The sequence below is a fragment of the Bidens hawaiensis genome, unplaced genomic scaffold (assembly GCF_021521415.1).
Source record: "Bidens hawaiensis isolate Kalapana, Puna unplaced genomic scaffold, B.hawaiensis_p1.1 tig00010744_1, whole genome shotgun sequence".
In the NCBI taxonomy this organism is placed as follows: domain Eukaryota; kingdom Viridiplantae; phylum Streptophyta; class Magnoliopsida; order Asterales; family Asteraceae; genus Bidens; species Bidens hawaiensis.
The window spans coordinates 60,401-77,313 of NW_027491824.1; the positions used below are offsets into that span (position 1 = coordinate 60,401).

Here is a 16,913-nt window from a genome sequence, read left to right on the forward strand (position 1 = left end):
AAGAATAAATTGAAACGACAAAATGAGTCGGTTTGACAAATATAAATACCAAAAACTTAACATGCATGAAATGAAGCTTGGGATATATATATATACACACGCACACACAATGGAAATATATAAATTTAAATAGAACAAAACCGAAAATTTAAATGGGTCAAATTTTCGGGTTTGAAAAGTAACAAATGTTACAGGACTTACAACTTTTTGAAAATTTCGTCCCAAAATTAAAATTAAAATAAATTTTAAAAGAGAACAACTAATATACGGAGTTGTTATAAGTTTTAACAATTTTGTAAATTAAAATAAAATAACTCCGATCTTTGAATGACCCGAAGTAACGCCACAAATAGGAAATATGACAAGGACACTTATATATAGGATGTACCAGCGGCGTATCCACCATGCCCTTATCATTTTGTATTTGCCTCGTTCCCCAAAAATCATTCCAAGTTCTGAGTTATTTCACACAACCGGACTTATTATATTTTCCATGCGAGGACTTTGATAATTACGTGTCAACCCGTATTACCTCTATCGTCGGATGGTCCATATAACTTGCTCTATTGTGTTGTTATAGACCATAAACTTATGCTAAACAAATAAAATTCTCATATATAACGTTAAAAATCAAAAATAATGAATTAAAAGGGTAAAAACATTACATAATACATTGTTATACCATTCAAGCCAAGGACAAAGCGAAAAAACTAAGTTAAGAAAATAAATTCATCGTGTCCAAACCAAGTAAACGATGTTGAAAACGAAATAGGTAATGAAGTCAATGAATGAAACATTTATAATTATGACCATCGTAACATGTAATTGAAATAATGGGGTCGAGAATAACGTGATAAGTAAACGTAGCATTTAACCAACGAAATATGAACATGTAAATTGGTCACGCATTGAGTTCTAGAATAGTTTAGATAAACGAAACTTTTAAGTATCAAAATATCATGATGTTTAACAATGGAAATATCCAAATGAAATACAGAGACATTAACGGTAACGTTGAGTTGAAATAAAGTGAACATTAAAATATATAAATTAATAATTTGAAATAAAACGGATAAACGAAATTCTATTATCACAATATTAAAATCCATTACGTTTGTGAAAGAAAAGTTCCAATAGTAACCTTGTGTTTATCCAAGTAAGTAGTTAAAACCTCGAAATTAAAATAAATCGTTGGTCTGAGATCAAAATAACGAATTGATTCAAATAAAACAACTAAGTGGAAAGAGAACAAAATTACCAAAGCAATTTGTATAAAATAAACATAACCTAACTAATTTATTTAAAGAGAGCCGGTCATAGATATTCAAATGTAGAAATAAATGAAAATACGGTTTCTATTAGGTAACTATGTACACATACATGTTCATAGTCCCAATTTCCACTTAACGGTTACTTTTATGGAAAATTGGTTATAGACCACGGGATTTGAAATAACAAACGTAAACCGATTTAATAAAGCGGACAAAAATGATGTTCGAATTTACGTTTCGTAAAAATATAAACGAATATGGACGATGGATCAATGAACTTCTTAACAATATTCTAAAGAAGTGGATAAAAATCAGTTTGGGGTAAGTTCGAAACATATGTGAAGGAGAAAATACAGAAAAGTAAATGTAGCTTGCGACGCTTGTCTTCTCGAATATCGATTCATTTGGTGTATGAGAGGTTGATGTGGGAGGTGGAGCCATGATTTCTTAGCCGAAACTCATTGGCGTTAATGAAGGGGGGAGAAAGGAAGGGATACAACATATATATTTCAATTTACAAAAATTGGTTATAAATCGTGGTGTTTTATATCTCATGGTGAAATAAGATTAGTCTATTTTAATTAGGCAAAACGTTTTTAACTAGCGCTAAAACTTGAGAATTTTATGAAATCCTTAACGTAAAAATAAATATTTTCTTTTAGCCAGCGGCCTAGGAAAAAGATTGTCAGATAACCTGACTTGTTAAATGAAATATAGTCCCAAAGGCTTAGGATTTGTTTGAAACAAAAATTATGCTTTAAATATATTATTTGAAAGAATAATTATCATATTAATAGTAGTAATGACGATGGTACTAGTAATAGAAATATTACTAATAATGGTAATAGTAATAATAATAATAATAATAATAATAACAACAACAATAGTAATATTGATAATAATAATAATAATAATATTACTAATAATAATAAATACTATTAATAAATTTTATTAATAATAATATTGATAATGATGGTAATGAAAATAATGATGACGGTAATGGTACTAATAATAATGGTGGTAGTAATATTAATAATAATGTTAATAACTTTAATAATAATAATAATAATAATAATAATAATAATAATAATAATAGTAACAATAATAGTAATAATAATAATAGTAATAGAGGCAATAAATCATTTTTAAAGAAAACCCATTTGATTGAAAGTTAAAAACAGCCAAGGATTTGGGTTTAAGCGCGAGGTGTTATTAAAGAGACGAAATGTAGGAATGTATCCAAAATAAAATATAGACGAGTTTGATGAGTTTTGTAAAGATCTAAGTATTGAAACCGGAAAATCGTGTAAGGTTGATAAAGGATGCGGGGTTAAGGTATTGCATGGCGGAAACAAGTTAGGCCTTCCAAAGTATGGCGAGTGTGCTAAGGTCACCCTAATGATGGCAGACTTGAAGCAAGTGGTCAAGCATATGATCAGGACAAATGGTTAAGTACAGGTCTTGCAGATGGGTGAGTAGCGTTGAGGTTGGGTAGGTCTTAGCAATAAGTGGTAATTGAATCTACCACAAATTGAAGTATATCAACATTTTAGGGAAGTAAAGTGATGGGATTTACAAATACTATTCAAAGGGTATGTTTCAGCATGAGGTTTTTCGGTTGGGTTTAGTTTGCGTTTCCAAGAATGGTGCTGGGTTTGGATTTGAATTTACTATAGCGATGAAGGTGGGTGCGGTCAAACGTGGGGTGATCGGGATGGCGGAAGCCATTTGCTTGATAACTTGGGTTGTCATTTTTCGGGTTGAGTGCGACAACTTGGAAAACGAGAAGGCATGATACGAAAAATGAAGAATTCACGTGACTTGGGACGTAAGTATGAAAACAACTAATAGATACTTCAATATAAACAAGTAAAGAAAAGAAATAGCATGAAATAAATTTGAAATCAAAGTTGGAATTCCCATGAAACGTCACGAGTTTCCACCTTTTAATAAATGAAAACCTCATTAATTATTGAATAATCATATGGAAAAAGTATTAAACTTAACAATAAATAGTGAAATCGAATTGAAAATCGAGTGTTCATGAACCACCAAAACTTTTTGAATTTTCGTTTCTAAAACATAATAGTAAAATAACAAAATAATCGTTTGAAATTCGGTTATTACTTTGCAAACTTTTAATAGTTTAAACCGTAAATAAGCGTATAAATAAAGAAAACGTGTCACGAAAACTTTAAACTTAACTATTCTCGTATAAAAATGCATAATTAAATCGAACCGAAAGTTGGGTATTCGAGTACAGACTTCCAGTTAAAACACATTGTAAAACATAGAGGAGTGCGGCCATATTCTTTTCACAAAGAGAACATGGTCGCGTTTGAAAACTTAAAGTTGTGATTCATATAGCGTTGAAAGTGGTATGCTTTGGCTTAATAGAGTTCATGCTCTTTCCTAACTCTCCAGGTAAGCAACCAGGTCCCGCGTCTGATTGGGATTTATACGCATTGCTTATCCTTAGGTTTCAATAACCTTGGTGTCAAGAGTTTCAGAAAACAGGCACGTCCCCCTTACAGTTACTACATACCCGGCATAAAGAACCATCTATAAGAAGAATAAATATCAGAATGCCACAATGAAAATAAATAATTGAAAAGATCCGAACATGGAATTATATCGTTTATGAGGCTGTCACTAGAATTCATGTTCAGCGTTATTATGGCATAAAGAAACAGGTTGATAGCATGTATAACAAACTTAGCATGATTTTCATTACCTCAGTGATATGAGTTAGGTTCTGTTCGGCATAAAGCTTAGATGGACATCACTCATGGACTGTGATGCCTCCTATCTCTTCTCAATGCGTATTTGGCTTTCTCATATCACCCCAATTTGACTCCAACATCCTAGTGCTTGATCAAATGATTTTTGTATTTTTGTAGATAAACAAACAAAAATTTTAAGTTTTAAGGTTGAACGTTGGACTTACAGGCCATCCGGACTTACAGGCCTTTCATCCGAGACATGACAAGACTTACTTTTTTGCCCCCATCTCGGTAGTTCTAGTTTGACCCTTTAAGCCTTTAAAAAACGAATTTTTTTAATAACACAATAATCAACCTTTTTTTTAACTTAAACAATAACTTAGAAACATAATATTTTTTGTGATCAAGACACTAACGGGCTCGTGTATGACTGGGTAATTGCTTTTCTGCCTATCACTCGGAGAGATGTATATGGAGACATGCACATTTCTTCAAAATGACTCTCCACAGTAAGTTTAGCATAGTTTAGCATATTTAGTTTATATCACTTCCAACTTTTACACATTATGGAAAGCTACCATACAATTCAATGACTATTCTAGAGCCTTTTAAGCTTAATAACTTCACCCGTTAGACACACAAAAACAATTTAGCTATCATTTTCCAAAGGTTGGATCAATTTTCATTTGAAAATATTTTGAATCTTCCAAAAAGATATTAACTGAATATTAATATCACTTCCCAGGGAGTTACATAAAATACACGTGTTAAGAATTCAGTCACCCCGGTCACTTTAAGCTTTCAGGTGAATGACTATCCAGTATGACCACAAGTGGTTAACCAGACCAAACATGTATGAAAACACATGTCCTTCCAACTCAGAGTTACCGACATAATTTTAAGTGAAAGAATACGAAACACCAAACACATCATAATCGCCCTAGGTGCTTTCAGCCTTTAGATAAATGGCTATCCTGTGACTATACGAGTAGAACACCGGACCAACGATATACAAGTATATGTCCTTCCAACTTGAGCAACCGACAAAATTTTAAGCGAGAATGAATCTTGAAATAAAAAAATAATAATAATAACAACCCACACACACTATATTTGACTTTTTGATTTTTAATAATAAAAACGACGCATACATACTATTTTTGACTTTTCATTTTTAATAATAAAAACGACGCAGACACACTATTTTTGACTTTTTGATTTTTCTCCCCCTAAATTTGGGCAAAATTAAAATATATGTACAAATTTATACCAAAAAGACTCAATCCTCGAAATGAATCATTTTTAGAAATTTCACAAGCATATTAAATTTGGCTGTTCCGACCGATTTTGTAAATAAGTCCGCCACATTGTTGTCAGTGTGAACTTGTTCAAGGTGAATGATGTGTTGTAAAACACACTTAATTTCCTTATCATTTTATCATGATTTAAGTACTTTATTAGTTTAATTATTAAGTTTTATGGCTTTTTTATGCTTAATTTTACGAAGATGAATGTTTACTTGTAGGTTATGAGATTTGGTGGAAAAAAGAGTAAAATTTGAAGACTTTAAGGGATTATTTGGTCAAGTTTTAAATCTACAAGTAAGGCCCAACCCAAGCCAACAAATTAGAAGCCTTTCTTGCTAATTATAATAATTAAAAAAAATAACAAAACCCTAACTCTAGGGCAGGTCCGATCGGAAACAGCAAGGAAGAAAGAAAGAAAAAAAAGTGGCGGCTTGGCTTTTGGACGGCTAGGGAAGAAGGAAGGCTCGGATTAATTTGGTACAGTTTCTAGGTGCTTCATACACTCATAAACTCAGTATATAACCCTAAGTAATTCATTCATAAGCTTTGTCTTTTGTTCAAGAACCCTAACTTGTTAAGTTTAAGCTTTTTGTTGGATTGTTTTGTAAATAATTTGAAGTTTGACTTGTATTTGATTGTTCTTGATCATTGAATGAGTTTTTTTATGTTTATATTGATGTTTATGATGTTTAATTTGAATATTAGCTACTGTCCAAAAATCATGTTAGGCTAAATTAGTTAGTTCTACCTAGGTTAGATGATTATTGTTAGGTTTTAGTAAGTAGTTTGGACTGTTGATGATCATGGCTTGAATTGTTAATATAAAGTTTGTTTTAACATTGAATTATGTTGTATTTAGTGGCTGTGAATTTTTTAATTACACTCGTATACTTCTTGTTTTGATTAATTGAATGAGTTTTGATTGATTGTTGCTTGTTAGGACTCTTTACTTTGTGTTTAGGGTTTGTTTCCGGGGTGATCAACCATAGGGTTTTAGTGAGTGTATTATTTGAATATAATCAGCGGGTAGACACCTTCTTAGAGACTGAGAGGTGATAGGAAGTAGGGTCGTCTCATATCTTTTGCTTGTTAGGATTAGGATCGCCCGAGAGCGGGTTCGGTTCTTGTCGGGTTTGGGTTTGTGAGCGATTAGTTGACCTAGTTTAAGTTTAAATAAATTGTTCCTCTATCCTTGGTTGCGTAGTATTAGTCTCTATTAGGGTAGTGTGTCTGTGAGACCGAGAGGAGAGTCGGCATTAGAGCACTTTAACAATTCGTCACCCGGTTAGTTCTTAAAATCAACTAAGTGTAGGTTAGGGTTTGTTAGTGAGACCGAGAGGTGATCTAGTTGTCTTGAATGAACCTTAGTTGTGTCATCCTTAGGAACCGGTGTCGTGAGATTCTATAATCCATTAGCTTATTATACCTTCAATAGGATTCTTACCTAGGTAGACGTTTTCCCCATTGATCAATCTTATTTTCAAAGTTTCGTCTAGTTTTCTTAATTTAAGTCTTTTTAGTTAATTTAAGTTAGGTTAAATAGTTAATAATTAAAAATCATTTAAAATATATTATTCTTAGGTGAGTCTTATTTAGGGTTAAGCATTAAGTACGTTTTCAAGTGTCCTTGTGTTCGATACTCAGACATCCTTAGTGCTATACTATTAGTGATCGGTACACTTGCCGGTTTTGTGTGTTTTCTTTAGGATTTTTGTTTAATAAATTTAAAGCTTAGTTGTGAGAGCATCATTATACACACATCAGTGAATCAATTTACGATCAAAACAATCATGAATAAAATGGATTTTAATATCAATGTGCTTGGTTTTAGAGTGCTGAACAAGATTTTTCACAATAATGCAGCATCATTATCACAAAATATGGGAGTATCAAGAAATTCCAAACCGTAATCCAGCAGTTGGTTTTGCATCCAGATAACCTGAGAACAGCAAGCTGATGCGGCAACATACTCCACTTCGGCGGTTGAGGTGGACACCGTCTGTTGTTTCTTACACTGCCATGAAAATAGACGATCTCCTAAGAACTGGCATCCAGCGGATGTGGATTTCCTGTCAATGTCATCTCCACCATAATTGCTATCAGCAAAAGAATAAAGATCAAATTCTAATTGTTTGGGATACCAAAGGCCTAACTTCGGTTGTCTATTCAGATATCTAAAAATACGTTTAACAGCAATTAAATGAGAGAGTTTAGGATTACCCTGGAAATGAGCACATTGGCAGACTGCAAATATGATGTCAGGACGATTGGCTGTGAGGTACATCAGAGACCCAATCATCGATCGATAATATGTTTAATCTATGGGACTCCCTTCAGGATCAGATGACATTAGTGGCCTTTTTGCCATTGGAGTGTTGGCACTCTTGGATTCTTGAAGTTCAAACTTTGCCAGCATATCCTCAACATACTTCCCTTGATACAGTAAAATTGCTGCCGAGCTTTGGCGAACCTGTAACCCCATAAAGGTTGTCATTTCACCCAACGAACTCATTTCAAATATTTTTATCATTACCCCTTCAAATTCTGTGCACAACTCAGCGCTAGTGGATCCAAAAATAATGTCATCTACATAGATCTGGACTGAATCAAGTTTTTTCCGATAGTTTTCCGGAACAAGGTTTGATCAATGGTTCCATGCTTGTAGCCATGATCTAGAATATGTGCAGTCAGAGTAGCATACCACGCCCGAGAAGCCTGATGTAACCCATAAGTGCCATGTATAGCTTGTAAACATGATTTGGTTTCTTAGAGTCAACAAAACCTGGTGGCTGATCAACATAAATCTCTTCTTTGACTTCACCATACAGAAAGGCGGTTTTGACATCCATCTGATGCACTTTAAATCCCGTGAATGATGTGTAGGCCAGAAAAATCCTAATGGCCTCAAGTCTAGCCACTGGGGCATAAACTTCAGTGTAATCTACTCCATCAACCTGAAAAAAACCACGAACTACCAACCGTGCCTTGTTCCGAACAATAACCCTGCTGTCGTCTAGCTTGTTTCGGAAAACCCATCTTGTATCAAGTGCTTTCTTTCCTTCTGGTAACTCAACCAATCTCCAAACCTTCAACTTATTAAACTGATTCAACTCTTCGTGCATAGCATCAAGCCAACTGGGTTCTTGAAGTGCCATTTCTACCATCTTTGGTTTAATTTGAGAAATAAAACAGGAAAACAGACAGCTATTTATGTGTCTAGTCTGACTTCTGGTGGACACACCCGTTTCAAGAGGACCTATGACGTTTTCAATTGGATGATTTTCCTGAATTTTTGATGGAATTGACTGAATAGAAACATCACCAGTAGATTTTAAGTTAGACAGGTTCTCATTAGCATCAACAAGAGGATTCTTCCATCCAGATGTCACTCTACTGTGAGAGTACGAGGTGCTGGCGACATATTCATTTGGAATGACATCAGGAAACACTGTGCTCCTGAAGATCTGACAGATTGAACTCTCCCCCTCAACTGTAGCATCATCTTCAGACGAATTCAGCGAGCTTTCGGTTTCTGGAGTTTCTTTCAGCTGAACGTTGGGTGCGGGTGAGTCATTATTCAGTTCAGTAACATCATCATCCAGAAATGGAGAGATGTGAGATACTGCTTGAGGGTCATCTTTTTCAGTTTCCACAGTATGACCACCTAAAGGTTCTGTGTTTAGGACTGGAAACACATTAAATGGTTTGAAGAGTTCGTTATAATCAAATAACCAGTCCGGACCAACATGAGCATCAGTCTCATTTTCTTCCAGCCAGTAAACCTCATAGGACTCTAGAATCTGCTTGGTTGACTTGTTGTAGACCCTGTAAGTTGTATTGCCCGCATAACCAACAAAATAACACTCGTCAGCTGAGGCCCCAAATTTTGGAGTAGACTCGAGATTCAATAGTGTGCAGGGACACCCAAAAGCTCTTAAATGTGAAAAAGTGAGTTGGTGACCATAAACAATCTCATATGGAGTTCTCACGACTTGGAAGATTCCATCTAATATTCTGAACACAATTGGTCATTCTACTCAATTTCATGGGTTGCTCCATGGGAACCCACAAGCTCATCTCACTCGCATTACACGAATTTGCGACACGTTTCATCTTGCCGGCGTATCCGAAGACGCCATCAAACTCCGAATCTTTCCTTTTTCACTCGTTGATCATGCGAGTCTGTGGCTTGAGTCCCTCCCACAAGGATCCATTGCTACTTGGGCTGCCATGTAGACCCAATTTCTTGAAAAGTACGATCCTCCGGCTAAGGCCGCTCATTTGCGCAACCAGATTCATTCATTCCAGATAGAGGACACCGAGAGCTTCTACGAGGTGTGGGAGAGGTTCAAAAATCTACTTGCTTTATGTCCGAACCACGGCCTACAAGACTGGGTAGTTGTTGAGAAGTTCTACAACGGAGTGACGTACACGACTCAGAGTATGCTCGACACGGCTGCGGGAGGTAACCTATTGACGACAAAGGATACGGATGAGTGGATTGCCTTGTTTAACGGTTTAGCTATGAGTGGATACCAGCGACCACCAGTTAAGAGTACCAAAACCGTCGACTTCTTATCACGCGGCATGCATTCGGTCGACACAAGCACCGCAATTGCAGCACAGGTTGAGGCGTTGGCAAAGATCCACTACAAAAAAGATTAGTATTTGAGACTGAAAAGTTAGTCTCTAATACACACCAATTAGTACCTAATGGTTATCCGGGACTGATATACCAGTCCCTAGCCAGTGACAGATACCTAGTCCTAGATACTAGTTTTTGTAACTGAAAATCAGTCTCCGTTGTATGACACCAATAGGGACTAACAGCCAGTCCCTGGTACACAAAAATTCAGTCCTTAATTTATCCCCCCATACCACATCTTTTCAGTCCCAAAAACATTTCTTCAGAGACTGTAAATCAGTCTCGAATACAATGATATTCTAGTCCCTAATGTATAACTTTAGGGACTGAAAATCAGTCCTCTAATCAATACAATATTGTCCCTAATACGTTTCGTTAGATTCGTGATTCTATATCAAATCAGTCTCCAATGATATTCTTTAAGGACTGAGAATTAGTCTCGTTACTACTTGATTTCAGTCACTAATATCTCACTTTTAGGGACTGATAATTATTCTCAGATGATATGTTATTTTAGTCCCTAGTAACTATATTTAGAGTCTGATAATCAGTCTCATAAACTAGTCTCTAATATGTTATTTTCAGTGACTATTTCTAGTCTCTAATAATGTATATATTCCAATATTCTTATATATAGACTGAAAAATAGTCCCCCACACAATTTAATTCAGTTCCAAACATGCATTCATAATACCGAGTAAATCCCTTCAAGACTGAAAAACAATACCATTGAAGTAACTGATTTGTAGATTTATATATAACTCATAAATTTGATTTTTGATTTCACACAATCCAAATATAATAAGCATTAATATCGTAACAAAACCAATCAAAATAACGTCAACCAAACAATTCTAATATTTAAAAGAGTACTTGATAAAGAAAAGTAACAAACGCTTATAACTAATGTCCTAGATGTTGTCACCATCAACTTCATCACTCGTTTCCATGGCTATTGTGTTCTCGAAGTCCGGAAACTTTGTGCTTATAAACTCGAACATTTTTTCATATTTCTCCTTTTCTCGTTTTTGTTTCGCCTCGAGTGCAATAACCTTATTTTTCAGAACTTCGTTCTCACTTGTATCTTGTTCCGATGATTCGGCTACCAATTTCATCCAACTATTTTTTTTCCTAAACACGGGCCCTGCACCAACCTCCCATGCTGATTGTATGGTTTTCTTCCTCCCGCAAACACTTTTTATGGCTTCTTTCTCAATCTCGTGTTCTATAGAAGTTGTAACAGTGATTCCTTCATAAACTAATTTATCCATGGCTGCCTGTTTATGCTGAATAATGTTTTCCTAACATAAAAGAAGACATGTGAACAACATTCAAAACCAGCACCAACCCAAATAAATATTTGAAAAAATAAATTTCACAATAAAAACTTTTAAATAGGAGATGCTTACATATTCAAGACGCGAACTATCATTTAGCCATCCCTGTTTCGCGGCATTGTAATGCATCTTATGATAAAGTTCTAACGGGCTAGGCGGCATGTGAGTCTCAGGATTTGTCTGTCATCATCAAATTATAATAATGAAGAAAAAATATATTCAAATTAATCTGAGTATTTGCTTGTCGTTGAAAAAGTTATAAAAATGAAGCATAATGAATTTGTTATCCTTTTTTGCCATGTACAGTATAGTATAAACTAGGGATGGCACAAATAACTGAACCCAACGGGTATACACGAAACCCGAAGCATCCGGGCCAGGTAACGGGTTGGGTAAACGAGCATGGGATCAGGTATGGGATTAAAAAATAATTTTTTTTTGGGTTCGGGTATAGGAATGGGATTGGGTGATACCCGGCCCCATTACCCGAATTATATTTATCTGATTACCCGTAAATATACCCGAAATATAATCTCCACGTTTCTAATTTACTATGTATATAAGTTTTTAATTAATAGTTTTATAACTAAATGCTTTATGAATTATCTTTACCAAATGACTCTTTGTATAGCTTTTCTAGTAAATATCTAAATAGTTTCCGCCCAAGAATTCAACATTTAGCTTTATGGAAAATGGAATTATTGTTTTAGATATTCGTTTCAGAATGTAGCAACAAACTTATTTTTGTGGATATGTATTTTTGATGCAAAAGCAAAAGTATCCAAACCTGCATATAGTAGTGTCTTTATTTTTTATCATGAAGTATTGAAGTTTATAGTTTACATTATCTTGATATTTGATATATTATCTAATGGTGATGATGTTATCCTTGTGTTTTATCATATTTAACAAAGTTTTTAAAAATATAAAGTTAGAATTTGTACTTAGAAACTATCAAGGGTATATTTTTATAAACTACCAGGTATACTCGATACCCACGGGTATCCCTGTTATCCGACGGGTAACTACCCGATAAATACCCGATGGGTAATGGGCCGTTTATGAGACACAGTTCTGTAGATGGGTATGTGTTTGTGATTGCCAATACCCGGCCCGTTGGCATCCCTAGTATAAACATCCGTTTTTCATAAATTTTTACAGCCAAGTCAATTCTTGGTTTCAGATTCAATTTTCTTCTAAACCACAACACGAGTACGACCATTACTTAACATGAATAACAGATTGCATTATTAGTCGAAAATTCAAAATCTTACCAGTTGGAATGAATGATTGGCTAGTGACCGAGATCCCCCTCTGCTTATATTAACTTGTTTTGCTCTGTTAGCTTCCATTTGCTTACTATATTTCTAGGACAAATCAAATTTGCCACACAAGTTAGAACTTTAAAAATAAAAAAAATATTCACGGACATTTGTCATGATTTGTAAAAAGAAATTTAGCATACCTGAGTTTTTTCTAACTCCCAATAATCACACATATGCTTCCAAGCTTCTTCAAGACAATCAGATTTCCTTTTCGATCTTGCCAACTCGGGATTGGTTCTTCCTCCATTTTTCTTCCAGTGCAGACTCCAATTACATCGGGTGCGTTTCCAATGGCTTTGAAGGCGACCATTCACATACTCCATGAAAACCTTATTTGATCTCAACAACTCAAATTTTCCCTTCAAAGAATACATTGTTAATGATATTAATGATACTATATAACATCATAACAGATTCTCAATAATTAAATGTAAAAATATATACAACTTACTTCTAATTTCTCATACATCAGATTTATCGCTTCTTTTGGTATTGAGTCCCATGCGTGATAATTCATTGGAAAAAAATTGCGAATAACAATTCCACACTCAGTCGCAAACGGTGTTGCTGAGGTTCCAACAAAAGATTTTGTACCCTCATCCATTGTCAAAGGGATTTTAGAACCCTCAGGCATATTTTGTAAAGTCCTTGTAATGCTAAGATTTAAATTTGGACCGCGTCTATTCGGTGGTTGAACATTTTGTTCCGTTTCAGCAGGTGTTTGTTATGCTTCTACAAGTTGTTCTGCATGTAATGTAGAAAAGACAAAAAAGGATAAAATGATTTGAATTCTGTTTATTTTGCAAAGTAATTCAGCCCATTTCATCACTTTTTGAAGTGCGATTTCAAACAGATGTTTACCCACGAAAACCAACCACTACCCTTTGCTTGAATATGAAAATTTTAGTTTAAAAAAATATAATTTACCGGTATCACCACTGGTGTTGGGCGTATTACGTTTGCGTCTACGTGTCGAGCGCGACACTAGAGCATATGCACTTCCCTCAACCACCGACTGATTTGTAGGTACTCGAGAATCTTCTTCAGATCTCGTTCTTGTAAAGACCATCATCACTAACATAAGCATCCACATTGTACTACAAGGAAATCGATAGTAAAGAAATCTGATATATACATTCCACAAGTATTGTTATGAACTAGAACATAAACATGATACTAAAAATGTGAGATATGCATTCTATCTAAACTGCAGTGGGTTTTTTTAATCAAATGTAGACATGTAGTGTATATATAGATTGAATTGTGTCCATGTTTTTAGAATCAATATAATGGCCTACTGATTATCACTTGCGCCAGTAATGAATAGCAACAATTCAAAGACAGTCCACGTTAATATGCTTTATTATATGCATATGTTTATTATTATCTTACATCTAATGTTGTTTTTTTCTTTTTCTATCAGATGCAATGTAGATATACATGTCTCCACATGTTAGAACATAGAAGTGTGTACATTAATAGATAAAAAGATGTTGTATGTAACGAAGTAATTATATATTTCATGTAAGCAAAACATGATTAGATAACAAAATACAACCCAAAATTAAATTATGATTACGTGTAGCTCAGCGGTGTTGATCGAGTCAACCCGAACAACTTTCGGGTTAATCAGGTCGGGTTACTTGGGTTTCGGGTTGTAATAATGCTTCAATGTTTTTTTTTTAATTATGGGCTGCAAAGATGTATAAGTCTTGTAAACATATCACAAAACAATTATCCTTAAAAGAAATGTACAAACAATTTGCCAACAACTTTAACTAAACCCAAAAAAATGTTTTTATTTTACTAAGATTCTTTCAGTGGTTTCCCCATATTAGAAAACTCATGTTAATCGATAATATCCTTCTTATCTTTTACTCAAAAAACAATATAATAGATTGGAGAAGCATAGACAATCAATATGAACAAATAATGTTTGGAATTATACAAGACAATGGTAGAATACATATAACCAATCTTGAATATATACAAAGAGTATAGTTTAAATATATAAAAAAGCTAAAGTATATAATAGTTGGGCTGCTTAAGTTAACTATTAATTAGGTTACTCGAGTTGATCCAAAACCCGATTTTTTATCAAACACGAACCCAAAACCCGACCCTAACGATAATACGGGTTAATTGGGTTAACCCGGTTAATAATTGTTGTAGCTATGTAACCAGAACCTAATGAGCTTACTCGGTTTTGGGTCGGGTTAATCGGGTTCGAGTATTTTGGCCACCCCTACTTGTAAACAGAACATATGGACTCATGTTATATCAATTTACCAAAATAACTCATCAAAATTCATGGACATGGCAGTCAATATAGAAAAGAGCTATTGAAGTGAAAGTCTAATCAACGAACATCACTCTAACTCATCAATTCAGCCACATAATGGTATTCAATATTGAACTAAACATATCATTTATTACTAATTGAGTATGCAAGTAGTGTTCAATATATCAAAAAATAGTTCAATTGATGCCTGAATCTGCAAATATTGATAGACTGCCAAAATTTCTTCACACAGAATCAACAACTTCAATAGTTTGTAAAGAGGAAGGCTTTCGTGAGGGAGTAACTGTAGCGTGATGGGGTTTGAATCATTGGTAGGGAACGTGGGGAGGATTGACATCCCGATTTTTGTGGATGGTTCAGTTGAGTTTTGCTGGATAAAGAAAGATGCAGATGAATTCCAATGAGAAGAAGATAATCAAGAATATTATTTAGTTATTTTGTTTACATCTTACTTTCCCAACTTGATTTTCTTTTAGTATGTTTGAATATTAAATACCTAAACTAATTAGTACTAATATTTTTTAATAATATCCTACAACTACTAAATTTACTTAATTGAAATAACGATTTGTTAATATGCTAATGTAGTTGTGTGTTTGAATTAAATAATCAAACACATGATTCAAGTAAATTACGATTTATAACTTCTAAAGGAATATAATAATTATTAATACAGAAGTTGGGTGTTTATTATTGATGTTATTATTATATTTATTATTTGTTTTATTTTTTGAATAACGAACTAGGAGTGCAATCGGGTTCAGTCTGAGCTTAAGCTTGACTTATTTTAAGTTTTATTTTTAAATTCGAGCTCAATACGAGCTTGACTGATTTACTATATATTACTTTTGTATATTTCTATACATATTTCAATTATAATTTTATATTTCACATAATATATATTAATTAGTTTTTTTTTCATAGCATTATGTATATAATAGTTGTTATATATATATTAAAAGTTTATATAATCATAGGCTTGTTAAGGGTCGTGAGCTGACTCGAGCTCAATAAGTGAAGTTCGGATTAGGCTCGTTTTTAAAACGAGCTTCTTTTTAGGATTTGGCTCGATTGAGATTTTTCACAAGCTGATCACAAGTAGTTCACTAGCAGCTTGGCTCATTTTCACCCGTGAAAAAAACACACGCCTCATACAATTACATTAAAAACAAATATATCCTCTTTGTTATATTTAAATCATACACCTTTTAGGGGAGGATAAACTCCAGCACCGTCATACCACTAGGGCCATGGCTGTAGAAATTTCATGTTTTAATTTTTACGAATTTCATTTATTATAATAAATTATTATTATTAATATTATAATTATAATGTGTGGTTGTTAGGGATAAGTGGGTAATATTATATTATAATTATAAGAAATTTCATGTTTTTAATTTTTTACGAATTTCATACACCGATTTTTCCAGATTTTTAGTTCCGGTGCGAAATATTCAGTTCGATACCGGTTGTGAAGGAAAAAGCCGAGGAACACATGTACGTACCGAAAATTCCAAACTTGGTACTGATTGGGTATCATTACTGGTAATGGTTTTGCTCATCCCTACTGGCCATAGGCCACTATAATCTACATTAATTGACCATAATTTATCGTTGTTTGCCATAATTGACCATTTATACTCGGTCAAACATGTGTAAACGGGTCTTATGTCATAATATGTTGATAGAAGTTATACTAAGTCATACATGTCTTTAGTGGATTATACATGCTAAAAATTTTAATAGCTTTTAATTGATATTTCGCAATAGCTATGTTATATTATGTTTGAAACATATGCAAATAAACAAAATAAACATTTGTATTTTAGAGAAATATCATATTGAATGGTAATGAGTCATATTAGATAGAAAATATTTAAACGATCCATAACAGGTCACTTTATCAAGGTTGGCCACCATTAATTTGCACTCCTTAGGTTTATTCATAAGTAACTATCACTCATTGACTATTATGCTATGAGTTACACATTCACGCCTTTTTA

The 16,913-nt window shown here is 33.8% G+C and overlaps 1 protein-coding gene across 1 annotated transcript; it reads right to left on the minus strand.

Moving 5' to 3' along the window:
- Window positions 1-10,846: 10,846 nt before the first annotated feature.
- Window positions 10,847-13,353, minus strand: LOC143536171 (uncharacterized). Its single transcript, XM_077030223.1, has 5 exons — window positions 13,060-13,353; window positions 12,749-12,967; window positions 12,558-12,650; window positions 11,356-11,463; window positions 10,847-11,247 (listed from the first exon to the last, which is right to left on the minus strand). Exons 1-5 carry the CDS (start codon window positions 13,240-13,242, stop codon window positions 10,858-10,860), a joined length of 993 nt encoding a protein of 330 aa, XP_076886338.1. The 5' UTR covers window positions 13,243-13,353; the 3' UTR covers window positions 10,847-10,857.
- Window positions 13,354-16,913: the final 3,560 nt, after the last annotated feature.

What these genes read in the sequence shown, in the direction of transcription:
- LOC143536171 (XM_077030223.1), bottom strand. Translation starts at nt 13,242, where the DNA reads ATGCCTGAGGGTTCTAAAATCCCTTTGACAATGGATGAGGGTACAAAA. An exon ending in GGGAGTTAGAAAAAACTCAG is followed by an intron (nt 12,651 to 12,748) that starts GTATGCTAAATT and finishes GATTTGTCCTAG; the next exon opens with AAATATAGTAAGCAAATGGA. An exon ending in ATAGTTCGCGTCTTGAATAT is followed by an intron (nt 11,248 to 11,355) that starts GTAAGCATCTCC and finishes CTTTTATGTTAG; the next exon opens with GAAAACATTATTCAGCATAA.